General features: G+C 47.4%; 1 protein-coding gene across 3 annotated transcripts in view; it reads left to right on the forward strand.

Annotated features, from left to right (window-relative positions):
• KIAA1328 (KIAA1328 ortholog) overlaps positions 1 to 18986 on the forward strand; it is a 161311-nt gene that overhangs the window by 83810 nt on the left and 58515 nt on the right. For all 3 annotated transcript variants that reach the window (XM_073680433.1, XM_073680434.1, XM_073680435.1), the window contains exon 7: positions 7723 to 8324. In XM_073680433.1, coding sequence (XP_073536534.1) covers positions 7723 to 8324 — 602 coding nt within the window. The remainder of the gene's footprint in view (positions 1 to 7722; positions 8325 to 18986) is intronic.

Raw genomic sequence — 18986 nt, forward strand, 5'->3', positions numbered from 1 at the left:
AGAGGTATGCTTAGGGTCGTTGTTGTGCTCAAAGGTGAAATTCTTCAGCTTTTTTTTTTTAGCAGAAGCCTCAAGGTTTTGTTGCAAAATTGATTAATATTTGGGACTGTTTATAATCCCCTCCCTCCACCTTGACTAAAGCCCCAGTTCCAGTTTCCGAAAAAAAGCCCCAAAGCATAATAGCCTCCACCATGCTTCACTGTGGGTATGGTGTTCTTTTGGGGATGTGCAATGTTGGCTTTGCACCAAACACCTTTTGGTATTATGGCCAAAAAAGTTCAATCTTAGTCTCATCAGTCGATAACACATTTTCCCACATGTTTGACAGACGTGATGTAGGTTTTGGTAAAACATAGCCAGGCTTGGATGTTGTTCTTTGTAAGAAGAGGCTTCAGTCTTGCCAACCTACTCCAATGACCAGACATATGAAAAAAAACGGAAGATTGTCACCTGCAGTACACAACCTGTACTTGTTGGAAATTCCTGCAGCTCCTTTAATGTTGCCGTAGGCCTCCTGGACAAATTTTATTTTCATCAATTTTTGAGGGAAGTAAAGTTCTAGGTAATGTCACTGCTGTGGCAAACTTAAGCCACTTCTTGATTGGATTGGCCAATTTTGAACACAACCACATCCCCAATTCTACAAGGGTAACTTATGCAACCACATTACTTTAGTTTTATTTTCCCCCTTGAAATGATTCTTCTTGGTATGATTCTTTTTTTTTACATGGCATTTTAATAGACTTTTTATATCCACTGTGTATATTTACATACTTTCCAGAGCAAAATACACCAAAAATATTGGGTTCTGTTATGGTTAACTACTATGGGTACGGGCAGATGTTGCAGCGGTTGAAGCTCCACACACCCGCGTATGAGGGAGTCTCACTTCTGAGTTACAGAATCCAAAAAAAACATTGTAAGGATAAGCGCACACTTCGTGTTCTTTCCATGTTTTTGCTGTGAAAAACAACTTTTCTGTTACAGCAGAGTTAATGAGATTTCTGTAGTCTCATTCACACAGTGCTATTTTTTTCCTTGCGGATTTGAATCCATCTGCAGCATGTCAGTTCTTTATCCTGAATGGGTTTACCTTGTTGATGGTGGGATATCTTATATACTATTTTTGATCAAAAACAGTGTTACTAAGAACCCTATTTTATTTATATACACTTTTGCTTTTTATTTATTTACAGCAGGGTTTATGTTCATTTTGCTTCTTGTAGGTTTTTCTGATTCATGTCCATTGTGAAACATGTGTTTATGTGCTGCATGTATACCAACTTAAACCAAGCTCAAATTTTGTGTTTTAGCATGTCAGTTCTTGCAGCATTTTTCATCTATTCCAATGACTGCGAAAAAAACCCCAGCAAAAACATACATATATATATCATGCCCTTAATGTACATAGCTATAGACCCCGAGCTGCTTATCACAGAAGGGGACGGAGTTGGACCTAGGACCAGCTAGTCACTGCTATGTTACACACAAGATGATTAAAGCTTCAGTGTAAGAAAATAGCAGCACACAGCCGGACATGTGACATATCGTTGAGTTCAGTGTTTTAACCTCCACCTCATGCTGTCCTCAGTGTTTATAGCAAAAACCTGCTGACAGATTCCCTTTAAGCACTATATCTTCTCAGAGAAAATGCCTCTCTCCCCACTCATCTATCACTAATTCTCTCCTGCACTGATCATCCACTCTCAAAAAGGCTGACTACAGATCTGTCTTTATTTGGGTGGATCAAATCACACCTGCTTTCTATTGAAGTGTATGGAAAGAAGTTGGAGGGAGAAAGATACAGAGCACACACACAAGAATCTGCTGCTGTTTCTAGTGTCTAATGCCTACAGGGGAAAACCACAAAATAATGACACAAGTCTTGTAATTACCAGTAATCATGGTATTCATCATGTGCACAATTTATCCTGAGAAGTCGCATGGTTTCCCCTGCGTGGTCTCGCCAGGACCGCACATGAGCGGGATGCCCCAGTATCAGTTCAGACACAGATTAACCTTTTTCCCAGGAGTTGGCCATCTTCCAGTTCGGCACATGCGCTGATCCCGGGGCAATCCTACAGAATTTCAGTAGAGATCGCACTATCTATCTATTGGAATTTGGGAAAGAGCTTGGCGGCCCTATAAGATAATCCATAACCACGGTCATTAGAGAGAGGGGCAAATATACTGAGCCTAAATTCTCCAGTAGTCTCACCTTCACTCCCCATCACGAATGCTCCCGGGAGCGGTAAGTGAAGTGCATCCCATTTACATTATTGCTTGATGAGAGCTTTTCTATCACTTTAATTACATATAGGAGTCACCAGCCGAACAAATACTTTAATTATTTGATTTTGACCCTGAGATGTTGCGGTAGGAAACTTATCTGTATTTGCAGGGAGCTGCAATTTATCATGAGCCGTATAATGACTTTTAATAGATGCAGGAGGATTATAATTACTGGGTGTCCAGCTGTGATCACTCTGCCCCTCCATCACTTCCCAGCCCCCCGTGAGCGGCTTCGGCCACATGAAATGAAAGGCGGAGGGTTGTTTTTTTTCCCCTTTAATCGGTTGTTTGAAAGTTACACCTTGAGGATAAGAATTTTAATGTATAATGGGTGCAGCGTGATGAACCTCTGGTGGTGGTGATGTCGATCCATTGTAGCAAATCCCGTAAGGTAAAGGGCAAAGTCATCAGTAGTGTTGCAACGTTCATAAATTTATGAAACCGGTTATCAAAATGGTGGATGAGATGTGGGGGGAAAAAAAAAAAAAAATGTTGCGCAACACCCCACACATGGTACCCACTTTTTTTTTTTTTTTTTCCCCATATGCTGCTTTTATTGCTGCTGGTCTTCAGCACTTCTGACACCCAAATGTAACAGCTGGGATCAGGTTGTCACTAGTAACTGCGGCAACCAATGACGTCTGCAAAGGCTAAAGATTGCCATGTACGGCCCCTGCAACTTGGTCTTGGAATGTAAAATTTGCTCCCAGATCTACCATTAGTAATACCCTATTAGGTCCTTCCCTTCCTCCAAATGTGTGTTTTTTTTTTTTTTGTTTTTGTTTTTTTATAAATATATCGAACATACGCTAGTGGTTATCTTTTGATTGATAACATTTCACTAAGTTTGTCTGCAATCTTCATTTCTTCATTCATTTTCATACTGAGTCTGGTATGCAGTTTGCAGCTTGATCCAAGTTTTGATTTTTCTCTCTTGGGAATGGCTCTTCCAGTAATGTAGGCTGAATCTGAGATCTGTATGTAGCCCAGTGTGCTGCTGTCTTTAATCACTTTCACGAATCAGCAGAGCTTCTATCTCGCACTTATTTCTGCTCTATTCACTTTCATGCATTAGCACAGCTTCTATACTGCACTTATTTCCGCTCTATTCACTTTCATGCATTAGCACAGCTTCTATACTGCACTTATTTCCTCTCTATTCACTTTCATGCATTAGCACAGCTTCTATACTGCACTTATTTCCACTCTATTCACTTTCATGCATTAGCACAGCTTCTATGCTGCACTTATTTCCTCTCTATTCACTTTCATGCATTAGCACAGCTTCTATGCTGCACTTATTTTCTGTTTTTCTGTAGCCCTTTCTCTACTCTCTATACGACTTTACATACTTGCTCCCCAATCCAGTACAGATCTGTGTACAATTCCCTCCCTGCTCCATTCTCTAAGGGCTCGCTCACATGAGCGTATAACAAGGCCGAGCGATATACAATAAAGCATCGCATAGCACTCGGACCAGTGTTATTCTATGGGGCAGCTCTGATCTGCGATTGTCATGCCAAATCGGCATGACAAAATAATCACAGCATGCTGCGAGTGCATCCGAGAATCTGATTGCACTCACCCATACAAGTCTATGGGTGCTTGCGAAACATCGGACTGCACTCTTATGTCATCGGAGTGCAGTTTGATTACTGTGGATGTTGATAATGGAGAAGATAGAGAAATTACTTTCTCTGTCTCCTTCGCACCTGTGCTGTGATTCTCTCATATGTGAGAATCGGAGGACAGAGCACTGACTCGGATCACGCTCGCAGCAGAGCATCATTATCATATCGCATCCGATGCTAGTGTGACCTCGGGCTTACACTGAGAAGAGGGGGAGAGACAAAAAAAAAAATCTGTAATTCTGTGTACATAGCCTTCAACTTCCACTCATGGTAGTTTTCCAAAATACTACTGTCTAAGGCTATGTTCACACATTTGTGTTTGTGTTTTTGCTGCGTTTTTTTTATGCAAATTAAAATCTCATGCACACACATTGGTTTATTTTCCTGACTGAATTGAAAATAAAACTGCTGCATTTTTTAAACCTTCAGCATGTCACTTCTTGCAGTGTTTTTACAGCGTTTTTTTTCCCCTCTAGAAAGCAATTGAGTAAATGCAAAAAACGCAGTACCTGCAAAGTCTGAGAAACCAGAATTCTCTGTTCACAAGTTGCTTTTTATTTGCTGCCTATTTTCTGCCTTTCTTGCGTATTTGGAAAATAGAAAATGTCACTTCTTTTAGCGTTTTTGCAGCATTTTTTCACCCATAGGAAGTTATGGGTGGTGAAAAAACACTGCAAAAACACAGCAAAAAACACACCTGCTTTTTTTGCTGCTTATTTGCAGCGTTTTTGACGGCAAAATAGAATGGGATTCTCTCTTTTCACACAACTTTATGTACATAAATAGAGATAGAAGGACAGTGAAAAAAACGCTGCAAAAAACCGCAGGAAAACCTACTTTTTTGACGCAGCTGTTTTCCTGCCAGGGAAAAGTTGTCAGCAGATTTGCAGCAGAAAGAAAACACAACGTGTGTGAACATAGCCTAAAAGTTTTCACCTCCTCACTGGATAAGTGATAATTTTGTGATTGGTGCAGGTCCAGCCACTGGGACTTCCCCACTGATCCCGTGAACTGGGCACTGAAATGCTCCATTCATTGAATATGGGACCGATAGACTGTCAGGTATGGTTGTCTATTCCAGCAGGGCATTTAAGAGCCCTGTCATCCTTATGGATAGGTAATCACTTTTAACTCTTTAATGCTTGTGTTAACGATGGTATATTTTCCAGGTAGAAAAAGACCATGTTTTTTCAGTCGTCCTATCCCATGTCTTTTTACTGTGTGGATCCCAAGCGTACAGCCCATATTCAAGATAAAGTTTTACAAAGAATTAAAGGAAATTTGTCAGTAAGCTGAACCCTCCTCAAAGGTCTACAGTATATCGTCATGGAGGTAATAGGAAGCTGAATAAAATACCTTGATATCTGCCACCTGATATCTTATTCCAGAGAAGTCTACATTTTTCTTAATATGTAAACGCGCTGTTAAGATCTACAGGCCGGACATAGATCTCCCCGAGAATCTGCCTCTAGGGCTTATTGTAAATGAAAGGCGGCGTTACCAGTGTGAGACATGTAGATCAGGAGAGCAGACTGACAGTCATTACATGTCTCATACTGGGTAACGTTCCTGCTCATTTATTATAAGCTCTGGAGGCAGATTCTCGGGGAGATCTATGTCCGGCCCATAGATCTTATCAGCTCATTTACATATTGAGAAAAAAATAGATTTTTTTCTGGAATAAGACATCGGATTGCAGATATCAAGATATCATTTTATTCAGCTTCCTATGATCTGCAGCCCATATAGATGGTCGAGGAGGGTTGACCCTACTGACAGATTCCATTTAAAGGGATAGGGTACCTTTATTGGATATACCAGAACGGTCTGAAGTGCTGCCTGGTGAGGAATGAATGGAGAGAGTGGTGCGCAGCCACGTCTTATTATTATTGGCCTAGGTTCAGTGGCCGCCTCAGCTGGCAGGTTGAAAGACCCTTGCTTTGGAGATGCAACTTTTGAGATCTGGATCTATCAGACATTTATGGCTTATCTCCCTTTAAGAATTACTGACTGTACACACTTTCAGTAATGATGACTGTTCGAGGATTGCCGAAACCCCCTCTTAGCCTTAGTGGCGTGGCGGTAACTTTGGGGGCATTGGCCTGTCCATTACCCGGATGTTTCCGTGGGTTTGTGTCAGTATGGGAATGGCTGGTATCTGTCTGCAGTTCTGTGTCTAGACACAGATTTCATGTAAAGTAATTCTGCTTTCCCTTCCTTACCCCCCTTCTTTCTACGTCTCCGCTTTTTAAAAAGCTCCTTGCTAATAACCTTAATCATTTTATTTTGGATACGGGGAGCAGGAGCGGCGCAGTTCCCGGAGGAACGCCTAAGAACTTATTAAAACATTGCAAGTGTTTTCCTTCTCGCTGTCTGTTCCAGCAGCAGCCTCGGAGCTTAAAGCCGAGCAGAGCAAACCCCCAGGGCCCATTAGCTTTAACTTGTTTACCGCACTGATATCTATATGTTAAACGACAGGAGAGTTCAAGTTATTGAATAATTTAAAATTCCGCTCTAATTGGTGTCATATGACCTGCAAAAGGCCATGGATGACGCCGCGAGCACGCTGCGAAACACTCATGAATAATTCATCGGCGAGATCATTCATTTGCTGCCGCGTCTTGTTAAGAGACAGAAGTTTGTATGTAATAAAGGATAATGCAACACCTGTAAGTATTTAGTTCAGAAACTCGAAGGTAATCTACCTTGATGATCGCCTCGCGAAAGACGCCAGCGTGCACCACGTAATTATACCGGGGAGATTGCGGGCCATTTATACGGAGCGGGACGTTGGCACCGTTCATTGTGCAGCTGTTACAGAACATATTCCACTTCTCCGGGTTCTGCCCTTCATACAGTGAGGTAGCGGTATGCGATAACGGCCACAGGAGGGTTTATTACGCTTGTGTTAAAGGGGAGGCGTCATCGGAAAATGACACATTGGTTGAATCGTGTTAGGTGTCTTTTAAAAAAGAAAAATGCAAATAAAAATTTGTTCGAACCACCCAACGCCTCTGGCCGGTGTTCATGTGAGACCCCGATTTCTGCTATATACAGGAGTACCATAGGATAAGCGATCAGACGAGCGCAGGTTCAAGTCCTCTAAAGGGAGTAACATAAAGTTAAAAAAAAAAAAATGAGAAAAACCTAAAAGTTAGAATCGCCCCTTTTCATCATTTCAATAATAAAAAAATTTCCGCGGCCATAAAAAAGTCCTATTAAAATATGAAATTAAGCTGATAAAGTAAAATAAAAGAGAAACGCCAGAATTGTCTTTTGTTTTTTTTTTGGTCACCAAAACACTGAAAAAATTGCAACAAGAAGTGAAATATGCAATACCAATAGTATCTCCTTCTAATATGTGATTACAGTTAAAGAGGTATTCCCATCACCAAGATCCTATCCCAATATGTAGTAGGTGTAATAATAGTAATATACTCCAATTAGAAATGTAGTACAGTTCTTTTGATTCAATATGTCACTTACCCCATGTGCAGGGCATTGCAGTAGCTTTGGTATCCAAGGTTATAAACTGACTTTCATATAGTGACAGTTAGCTGTTAGTGGTCATAACCATGGATACTGCAATGCCCTGCACATGGGGTAAGCGACATAGCAAATCAGAAGAACTATATGTAATTTCCAATAGGAGGTATTTGCTGCTATTATTATTATTATTATTTAATACTACACATTGGGATAGGTTCTTGGAGATGGGAATACCCCTTTAAGAGCTCAGAATTGTTTTGGGTAACTCATAATTTCTTTATTATTCCCTTTTTTTTTTTTTTTTATAAAGGTGCCTAAAACCCCAAGACGGCCTACATCAAACGAGCTCAACGGGTCCTACCATGCCCAGCAGAGGCCAAAACCAAGTAGTGAAAGTGAAAGCCTATGCCCCGTTGTACCCCAGCCACTCTGCAGAAGTGACCCCACACCTCGAAATATTTATCAATACACCTCCGATAGATGCTCTTCCGAAAACTGTCTCCAGAGTAAATGCCCCGGTGCCCAGTTGCCTTGCATGCATTATACAGATTACCCCTGCAGCCATCACTGCAGCAGTGCCTTAAAGCAGCCGGTATCTCATTGCTGCTTACACCCCACAGTGCATGATGGCATAGGAAGAATCCCTCCTGATATCACACTAGTGCGACCTCCAGAAGACTGCTCATTCTCCAGATACTCCACCGGGTCTGGCATGAGCACCGGAGAGCGGGCGAGAGCGAAAGATCCGGCCACTGGCAAAGGGTTATCGGAACAACGGAAACAGGAGCTGCTGCTGCAGAAGCTGGAGGTGGAGATAGAAAAGGAGCGGTTGCAACAGCTTTTGGCACAGCAGGAGGTCAAACTGCTGGAGAAGCAGCAACAGTTGCAGCAGGCGCGACTGGAGGCCGACAGGTGAGGATTTACAGCACCAGTTGGTTACAGAGGATTTAGTGATAAGGTTTTGGTTCGTTTGTTCCCATCACACTGATGCTTAAACAGTTGCAACAAAATTATTCAAATCCCATTGCACGTTTAGTTTATTAGTAAAATTTACATACTTTATCCTGTTTGGTCTGGTCTCATTGATTAATTGCAATGTAAATTGCTCAACACAACTAATATCAGAAGTGGTTTCTCTAAATTCATCACAAAATGCCACTTTTACTGACTAGTGCAAGCTCAGGATTATTCCCAGCTTCATGGCTAGCGTTTTTAGTAGACCACTTTTGGCTCTTATGAGTTGCTGCCAGCATGCTTCATCACCAGACGCCAGTTTCTGATAGTGTTCCTGAGGAATCAGACCATTCCTTGTGAGTAATGGCTTCCAGTTCACTAATAATCTTCGATTTGCATGGTGCAACCTCTGTCTTCAAATCCCACCAAAGATTTTTTTTATGATTATCAAGTCAGGCAAGTATGATGATCATTCCAGAATCTTAGAGGATTTCTGAAGCCAAGCCTTGTTGGACTTTGAGGTATGCTTGGGATCATTGTCCTATTGGAAGTTTCAAATTTCTTTAGAGAAAGCAAGATGTTTTTTCTTCTAGGCTTTTCTGATACTTTATTAAATCAGTCTTGCAAGCCACATGCTGCAGGTTTCAAGTGGCAGGGAGGTATAGAGCATAACTGAGCCACAGGTCCATGCTTCTATCTCTAGGCCGCACAGAACCACCACCATGTTTCACTGTAGGTAGCCCAAAACCACTACAATGCTTCATTGTAAACAGCACATAACCACCACCATACTTCACTGTAGACCGCACAGAACTACCACCGTAGGCATCACTGAGCCACTGCCACGCTTCACTGTGGTCATCACTGAGCCACTGCCACGCTTCACTGTAGGCAGCACCAAGCCACCACCATGCTTCACTGTAGGCAGCACAGAACTACCCCCATGCGTCACTGTAGGCAGCACCAAGCCACCACCATGCTTCACTGTAGGCAGTACAGAACTACCCCCATGCTTCACTGTAGGCAGCACCAAGCCACCATCATACTTCACTGTAGACAGCACAGAACTACCACCCTGCTTCACTGTAGGCAGGTTTGTTTTGCTTTTTCTTCAGCGAATGCTTATTTCTTCCTCATCCAAACATAAAGTGGGTCCATAAGCCTCAAAATTTCCAGTTTTGTTTGATTGCTCCACGAAGCAGAATCCCAAACCTTCTTTCAGCAGCAGAAGGGAAGGAAGAGAGACACAGATCCATTACTAGTGGGTAGGCGGAGCCCCACAGGATTGTTCACCTCAGATTAGAAAAAGTGACGACCGGCCCCTCCAGCTTAGGCTCCTCCTACTCCCATGTTCTGCAGTCTAAAATTTGAGGTCGCAGAGGATAGTCGCTGCCTTTGCAGCTCCTCAGAAGAATTTTTTATTTTACTCCTGAGACCTGGACCCCCCGTGGTCTAGAGGTCTCAGGGGGTCTCGGCGCTGCTGGGACCCCTGACCCTCCCCTGGCAGGTCTGTGCACCCCCTAAGGAGGTCCCCGCAGAAGCCTGCCGGCCCCGGGGGATACAGGGCGCTCCCTGGCGGAGACGCACACCGCTTCTGTGGGGTCCCTGCGCGCTCCGCCGTGGGGGGGAGCAAAGAGCCACGGCGCCACACATCCCTGGGGGTCCCTGTGGCGCTCAGCTGGGTAAGTGCTCTCTGTGGTCTGAGTGCTTCAGCGGCTGCTGTGGCAGCCGCTGTTACTGTTTTCAAGTGGTGACTGCTTGTTTTGTCCCTGCAGGAGGATATCTCCGCTGCAGGCGTTTGTGTTATCGGCAAGGGAGGGTTAGTACCGGCGGGGGGTGGCTTTGCGCCTCTCTGCTGCCTGTCATCATAGCTCAGACAGGAAGTGCCAGGAAAGCCCCCTCTTCTAATTCCGGCCATTACCTCGTGCTACCTCCTGCTCCCTGCTCCCCGCTCTCTACACCAGACACCGAGCACTCTGGCTTAAGGAAGAGCAGTGACCCCGGCCAGCTGGTGAGTCACTTCTGTCTTTTAAGGCAGAAGATTCCTTTCTCACACTATTGCAGCGCAGAGCACCTTACTGCTGGCCTGTTAAGGCAGACAGGGTGTGCTATATACAGCGCTGCTACTTCCCCGCTGAGGAGGCTCTGGGACTCGCACACCGCTATCCTTCTAAGGCAAAGGTGTATTGCGTGGTCAGCAGCATTAACCCCTTCTGAGGGGTCTGGCCTTATCAGGGCAGTTAACCCGTTCTGGACCCTAGTCTGTTAGGTTAACTTTTGCTCTGCAGGCTGCTGGGGTAGCTCTTCTCCCTTTAAGGAGAAGCTTTAACCCTTCAGTCTTTGGGTTTTTTTTGTGTAGGAACAGGCTGTGGTAGCAGAATCACACATCCTCGGTTCCCTTACCCATTGTAAGGGGTTATTACCGCCTTATCCACGACGCTCGCAACTGTGTGGGGGCATGTTGGATCAGGGACCAGGGGGCGCGGACCTCTGTCCCGGTCCGCTTCAGGATCGGTCACGCGTATCTGATACGCCGGGGTCTTCGACGGCGTCAGGTTCGTCTCTGGTCAGGGGTCTCAGTGATGTTAAAGTGGAAGCGCTCACACGCTCCATTGACAGTCTGTCTGACCTCCTGGGTCATTGGGTATCGGCTAAATCCCAACCGACGTCGCGAGGCAAGAAGCGCCACAGGCCTGTGGTGGCGCTGTCTCCTCCGCGCAGTGCGTCAGAGGCTTCGGAATCACCGACAGACTCTGCTTCTGAGATCTCCGATTCTGATGAAGAGGATCGGCAGGGTCGCTCTGCTTCGCTTTCGGGCATTGGGGCTATGCGGGAAGCGTTACAGCTGTCTGAAGAGGTGACGAGGCGCCCTGGCAAGTCGGCCCGGCTGTATCAGGAGTCGCGTCGGGCTCGTTCGACGCTGCCGGCGCACGATGAATTTAACGAGGCAGTGGAGAAAGAACGCCTGTGTCCGGATAAACGCTTCCAGGAGATGCGGTTTTTTGATGCCCTGTATCCCTGCTCCACGGAGACTATCGCTAATTGGGTCCCCTCTCCTGAAGTGGACGTGCCGTTGTCTCAGCTGAGCAAATCCTCTTTGCTTCCTGTTAAAGGGAAGGCGAGTCTACAGGACCCGCTGGACAGAAAGACGGAGTTAGCGGCGAAGTCCATCTACGAGGCCGCGGGTCATGGATTCCGAGCGGCCTTGGGGGTCATGAGGGCTAGTGAGGCTTCTCTGCAGTGGTTGGATCAGCTGCGGACGGCGTGGCAAGATGGGACTCCGCTGTCTGAGGTGGAAAGGCTCTTCCAGCTGTTGGAAGAGGTGGCCCGATATGGCAGGGACGCAGTGCTGGATACTACTTCGGTTCTGTCCAGGGCTCAATCCTCGGCCGTCACAGTCAGGAGAGCACTGTGGCTTAAACAGTGGACTGGAGACGCGGTATCCAAACAAGGTTTGCTGAGTCTGGCGTACAAGGGCGGTCAGCTTTTTGGTTCGGACCTCACGGAGCTGATTGCCAAGGCCAAGGATTCGGCTTTGCCGCAGCGGCTTCTACGTCTGGCAAGTCAAGCGCCGGTAGTGGTTGTCGGTCCTTTCGGCCCAGGGGACGGTTCGGTCAGCCCTCTTGGAGATCGGGTCGTCCCTCGTCTTCCGGAAAGAAGACCACCCAGAAATCCCCTCCACCCTGGAAACAACATTTCCGTCAGGACAAACGGGAGGTTGACAAAAAGCCCGCTAAGGCGGACGGACGCCAGGAACCCTCTCGAGGGCTCTCGGGTGGGAGGTCGTCTGCTTCAATTCGGGTCGATTTGGGCGTCCAACGTATCGGACGCCTGGGTGACGCGGGTTATGTCGGCAGGCTATTTCATAGTTTCATTCTCGACCCCCCGACAGATTTCGTCAGTCACGCATCCCGTCCGAGCCCAAGCTGGCTGCCGCACTGCTGCGGGAGGTCGACTCTCTTCTGCAGCAGGGTGTGGTGGCTCCGGTTCCGCTGGAGGACCGGGGAAGGGGGTTTTACTCCAACCTTTTTGTGGTCCCCAAAAAGGACAAGTTTCGCCCCATTCTGGACCTCAAAGAATTGAATGTTCATGTCCGGACCCGGAAATTCCGTATGGAGTCTCTTCGCTCTGTCGTGGCGGCCCTGTCGCAGTACGATTTCTTGGTGTCTATTGACATCCGGGACGCCTATTTGCATGTCCCTATCGGCAGGGCTCACCAGCGCTTCCTGCGTTTCGCCATAGGTCAGGCCCATTACCAGTTTGTGGCCCTACCATTCGGGTTGGCCTCGGTGCCCAGGGTTTTTACAAAAATTCTGGCGCCGCTCGTGGCGCTCCTTCGAAAGCAAGGAGTTACGATTCTCCCCTACCTGGACGACCTGTTAATTGTGTCACCCACAGCGGAGGAGACGGTGACGGCTTGCGATCTCTCCCTTCAGCACCTGGAGGACTTCGGGTGGCTGGTCAATTGGAAGAAGTTGTCATTGGAGCCGTTGCAGTCAATCCTGTCCTTGGGGATGCATTTCGACACGGTACGAGCAGTGGTGTCCCTGCCTCCGGACAAACAAGCGAACCTTCGTCACCATGTCCAGGATATGAGGTCGGCGATGGCGATGTCCCTTCGGAAGTGTATGTGCCTTCTGGGTCTGATGGTGTCAGCAATGGAAGCGGTACCGTTTGCACAATTTCATTCCTGGGGTCTCCAAAATCTTATTCTGACCCGTTGGGACCGATCGCTGGCTTCGCTAGATCGCTGTGTCGGTATCTCCCGCAGGGTGCGAGAGTCTCTTGGATGGTGGTTACGTCCGGAGGCTTTATCCCTGGGGAAATCCTTCCTCCTCCCATGGTGGTCGGTCATTACCATCGATGCCAGCCTGACTGGCTGGGGGGGAGGGGGGTGGGTTTGGAACGATCTCTGGCTTCAGGGGGTCTGGTCGTCAGAGGAGTCGTCTCTGCCGATCAACATCCTGGAGTTGTGAGCGATATTTCTCTGCCTCCGACATTGGACGGTCCCCTTGAGCGGTCTGCCGGTCCGAATTCAGACGGACAATGCGACAGCGGTCGCTTATATCAACCATCAGGGCGGGATGAGGAGTTCCAGACTCATGATGGAGGTCTCTCGGATCCTGGTATGGGCCGAGTCCAGGGTCCCAGCCATCTTCGTGATTCACATCCCAGGAGTGCTGAATATCACGGCGGACTTCCTCAGTCGCGAGCAGGTGGATCCCGGAGAATGGAGTCTTCATCCGGAAGATTTTACACTGCTGTGCTCCCGTTGGGGGACTCCCCAGGTGGACTTGATGGCATCCAGGCTGAACGCCAGGATTCCGACGTTCATGTCCAGGTACAGGGACCCGGAGGCTGTGGCGGTAGATGCTCTAGTGGCCCCGTGGGACCAGTTCGAGCTGATCTACGTGTTTCCGCCGGTATCCTTGCTTCCTCTGGTCATCCGGCGGATCAAACTCGAACGAATTCCGGCAATTTTGGTGGCGCCGGATTGGCCGCGGAGGGTGTGGTATTAAACGCTGGTGTCTCTTCTGGCGGCGCCTCCGTTTCCACTGCCTCTTCGCCCGGACCTGTTAACCCAAGGGCCCATTCGTCATCCGGACCTGAAGTCGCTTCGTTTGACGGCGTGGCACTTGAGACCGAGATCTTGACCCGTCGTGGGTTTTCGACCGAGGTCATTGCCACCTTGCGGGCGGCCAGAGGTCCAGCTACGACTAGGATTTATCACAGAACTTGGGAGGCCTTCTATTCATGGTGTTCTGGATCGTCAAGGAACCCGAGGGTTTTTTCCATTCCCAACTTATTGGCTTTTCTTTAATGTGGTTTGGCCAAGGGTCTGGCGGTTGGTACCTTGCGGGGTCAGGTATCTGCACTATCCGTGCTTTTTCGGAAGGCTATTGCCTCGCGCAGGGATGTGCGCTCGTTTTTTCGCGTGGTTGCACGTCCGTTTCCGCCTCGGAGTTGCGTTTGTGGCTCCTTGGTGGCTCAATCTAGTCTTGGAGGCTCTTCAGCATGGGCCGTTCGAGCCTATGGATTCAGCTACGCTTTACTTACTTTCTTGGAAGGTGGCCTTCCTGGTGGCGGTCACCTCTTTGAGAAGGGTTTCTGAGTTGGCGGCACTGTCTTGCTCGCCCCCTTTTCTGGAGTTCCACTCGGATCGCGTGGTGCTTCGTACCCGTGGCGATTTTCTGCCTAAAGTGGTGTCTCGTTTCCACGTCAATCAGGACATCGTGTTGCCCCCCCTCTGTCCGAATCCGAAAAGTCCAAAGGAGCGAGCCTTGCACTCGTTGGATTTGGTGCGAGCTTTGAAGTTCTATCTTTCAATCACGCAAGGGTTTCGGAAGTCGGACTCTTCTTGTGATTCCTGCTGGTCCTCGGCGTGGTCAGCGGGCCTCCAAGGACACTATAGCTCGGTGGATACGTTCGGCTATCCTGGAAGCGTACAGGCTCAAGGGCGAGCCTTGTCCGGTTAAGGTTTGAGCTCATTCCACGAGAGCTGTTGGTTCGTCGTGGGCTTTTCAGCAGGGGGCCTCGGCAGCGCAGCTCTGCCGGGCGGCTACCTGGCGCTCCGTTCACACTTTTACTAAATTTTATAAAGTGGACGTGAGTGCTTCCGCCGATGCGGCCTTGGGATGCAGGGTCCTGCAGGCGGCGGTGGTTTTGGTTATCTCTTTATCTAGTTTTGGCGCTTGTTGCGCGCTTGACTAAGTTGTTGGGGTGTTGGCGATTCTGCCACTGTTTCCCACCCTTGAGTTCTGGACTGCTTTGGGACGTCCCACTAGTAAAGGATCTGTGTCTCCCTTCCTTCCCTTCTGCTGCTGAAAGATGGATTTTGGTAAGACCTTACCTGTAAAATCCTTTTCAGCGAAGGAAGGAAGGGAGAGACAGCACCCTCCCATGGCAGAAGTGCATTATTGCCTTTCCAGATGCGGCGCGACTCCTCTCTGATGGCGGTCATCTGGGCGGGGGTCGGCGCGCTAGGGCTCTGTTCCAGCATTGCCAGCTCATTGCAGTTGTCAGGCCCAGTGAGTAGTACCTGGGACTGTGTGTTTTTTCTGTTATATGCATAACCTGTTCTCTTGCATTTCTGAATTTTCGGAAGGGGTTGTGTTGTTCCGCTGGTGTTGTCTGCTCTTCCTTAGCTTGTGTACGGACTGAAGGACATGGGAGTAGGAGGAGCCTAAGCTGGAGGGGCCGGTCGTCACTTTTTTCTAATCTGAGGTGAACTATCCTGTGGGGCTCCGCCTACCCACTAGTAATGTCTGTGTCTCCCTTCCTTCCTTCGCTGAAAAGGATTTTACAGGTAAGGTCTTACCAAAATCCGTCTTTGGCTTACTTATATTGTTTTGGGTGTATTGGTGCCAACTTTTCTTGTACTTTTGAGTCATTAGTGGTGATGTCTTGGAGTTTGGGCAATGACACAGCATTGAGTATGTTTATTACTGTGCAACCCGAAACCTGAGTGTCTGCTGCCTCATCTTGCTGCAGGTCTTTTGCAGCCACTTAAGAGATTTTGACCACCTGCCTCCTCAGTAATCTGGTGGCAGCCGCTGGTGACTGCTTACTCTTCCTGCCATGAGCTTGAGCTTGGGATCTCTGCTTCCAGCTGTATCTCAAGGAGTGTCCAATGCCTTTGCCTTGTATAAAAAAGGATACAAAAAGACACAATGACTTCTTCTCATGAATTTTTGAACCGCTGTCTTCACAACCCAAGAATATTATTCTGTGCAATAATTCTGAGACTGCAGTAGTCAGTAAAGGGGCATTTTGTGATGAATTAGGGGAAACCACTAATTATCTTCATTCTGGTTTCACTCACTGGTGTATTGCAAATGGCAGAAAGTTTGTAAATGTTTATAATAAACATAACTTACAATAGGGGGGTGTTGAATAATTTTATTGCTCCTTTTATATGTTTATAATGTGCTCTTCTTGTCAATCACTGAACACCAGCATCTGGCTAGTGGGAATTCTCACTTGCACATTAATTGTCATGCTTACGATCACTGTAGCATCAACCGTTATAGAAATTTTGACAAGTTTTAGAAATTTGTCATATTAAAGGGGCTGCAAGTTTTGTTTAGAAATCGTAATAATTGGAAAAGTAAAAGTTCTGCAGCTTTAAAAAGCCAAGCCATGTAATAATTTGTGTTTCAATTCCTCACTTGCTTGACATGAGAAATTCTTGTTTCATTCAGAGGTTGAGAATCGGTAAAGATCTACGAAGGTGCACTCAGAGAGTAGGAAATGCTCTATGAGCGCAACATCAAACAAGGCACCTTTCACTAAAGGATCTGCAGTTCTGTCTCCCAGCACTCCCCGGCAAACAACTGCTTCTGCCAGGAGACACAATGGCCGGCCTCTCATCTCCTTTACTTCAGCCCAGTGAAGTCATGGCCAGCCAGTCAGTTATTGCCCTGCAGACGTTCTCCATTCTCTCACATTGGGGTCCTGATTAGGGATTGTGGAAAGTCTTACTGGACTCCTGCATTGTATATGCTCCACTAACATGTTACAGTCAGCATGATGTTAGATACCCTCTAATACAACCAGAATAGTGAGTGCAGCTCTGGGGTATAATACAGGATGTAACTCAGGATCAGTAATGTAACGTATGTACACAGTGACTGCACCAGCAGAATAGTGAGTGCAGCTCTGGAGTATAATACAGGATGTAACTCAGGATCAGTAATGTAATGTATGTACACAGTGACTGCACCAGCAGAATAGTGAGTGCAGCTCTGGAGTATAATACAGGATGTAACTCAGGATCAGTAATGCAATGTATGTACACAGTGACTGCACCAGCAGAATAGTGAGTGCAGCTCTGGGGTATAATACAGGATGTAACTCAGGATCAGTACAGGATCAGTAATGTAATGTATGTACACAGTGACTGCACCAGCAGAATAGTGAGTGCAGCTCTGGAGTATAATACAGGATGTAACTCAGGATCAGTACAGGATCAGTAATGTATGTACACAGTGACTGCACCAGCAGAATAGTGAGTGCAGCTCTGGAGTATAATCTAATGTATTTAGAAAGAAAACTCAACCTTTGATGTAGACTATTCTCTGTATAAGCTATAAAGTGGTGACTAAAGGTGAAGCGGCACGTTCTAGTAATATAGTGACATCTTGCAGAGCAGACGGGGTTATATACTCGGTGAGGACACCTATTATATACGGTATTTTCCATCACCAGGTTAAATGTTTGTGTGCTGAGCAGTGCTCTCGGTTTCCCGTCCTCTCCTGGCTCCCATCTCCGGCTCGCTGTCAGGAGCGTTACGGCTGCATTACCAGGTCTTCAGTGCGTCTCCTCGGTTCCATCTCTGGGTTCTCGGTGAGATGTGCCGGCGACGCTTCTGTGCCCTGGACTCTCCCGGGGATCAGCGAACCAAAGAATCTTAGAAGAAATGATAGACAGGAGCTTAAACCGATATGTAAGACCTTTTCTCAGCCTGAGAGTCCAGTCAGCTACAAAATGTTCTGTACGGACTATTTGCTACAAAACGTATGGTTCTTTCACCTTGCTTTGCTCAGCCCTTCACTACCAGTATACAGGGGGAGCACATTTAGCCTTTTTTGACAAAAAAAAAAAAATCTGTTTTTTTTTTTTTTATTTAAAAAGTCGTGCATGATCAATTGTCCCCCCTCCCCTTTTTTTTTTTTTTTTTTTTTGGCTTCGTGTTTTTCCCTGTGACAAATAATGTCCTGTGTATGAGCTACATGGGTCTCCTGGCTTGAGCTCTCCATATATGAGCCTGATGAGTTTGGCTCTGGAGACCTGCAGGAGGTCCATGCTGTCATCATGGATGTTGGTCGTGTGAGAGTGGCCGTACTGTAACCACGTTTCTGGCTTCACTGATATAGACCCCACTTTGCTGCTGCTAATGAAAGGGATAATCCAAGACTAATAATATTAATGGCCGATCCTTTAGGTTAATGTTAATATCAAATTGTTTGAGGTTCAAATCCTGGCGCCCCCTTCCTTCCTTCCATTGTGTCGTGGCCACAAGTAAATTTTATCATGAATGGGGGAGGGCTTCAGTACCAACTTGGGCAACAACATTGAGCGCTGGTGACTTTTCTGCCCTCTGCTCCTCAGCACTCTGCCCCCAGCACTCGGGGACGTGGGGCCGGATGTTCTATACCGGGGGAAGGGACGTGGGGCCGGATGTTATACACCGGGGGAAGGGACGTGGGGCCGGATGTTCTATACCGGGGGAAGGGACGTGGGGCCGGATGTTATACACCGGGGGAAGGGACGTGGGGCCGGATGTTATACACCGGGGGAAGGGACGTGGGGCCGGATGTTCTATACCGGGGGAAGGGACGTGGGGTCTTATGTTATACATCGGGGGAAGGGACGTGGGGCCGGATGTTATACATCGGGGGAAGGGACGTGGGGCCGGATGTTATACACCGGGGGAAGGGACGTGGGGCCGGATGTTGTACACCGGGGGAAGGGACGTGGGGCCGGATGTTGTACACCGGGGGAAGGGACGTGGGGCCGGATGTTGTACACCGGGGGAAGGGACGTGGGGCCGGATGTTGTACACCGGGGGAAGGGACGTGGGGCCGGATGTTGTACACCGGGGGAAGGGACGTGGGGCCG

Source organism: Phyllobates terribilis, unplaced genomic scaffold (assembly GCF_046119375.1).
Source record: "Phyllobates terribilis strain yellow unplaced genomic scaffold, ASM4611937v1 Scaffold_1__5_contigs__length_1240528914, whole genome shotgun sequence".
Taxonomy (NCBI): domain Eukaryota; kingdom Metazoa; phylum Chordata; class Amphibia; order Anura; family Dendrobatidae; genus Phyllobates; species Phyllobates terribilis.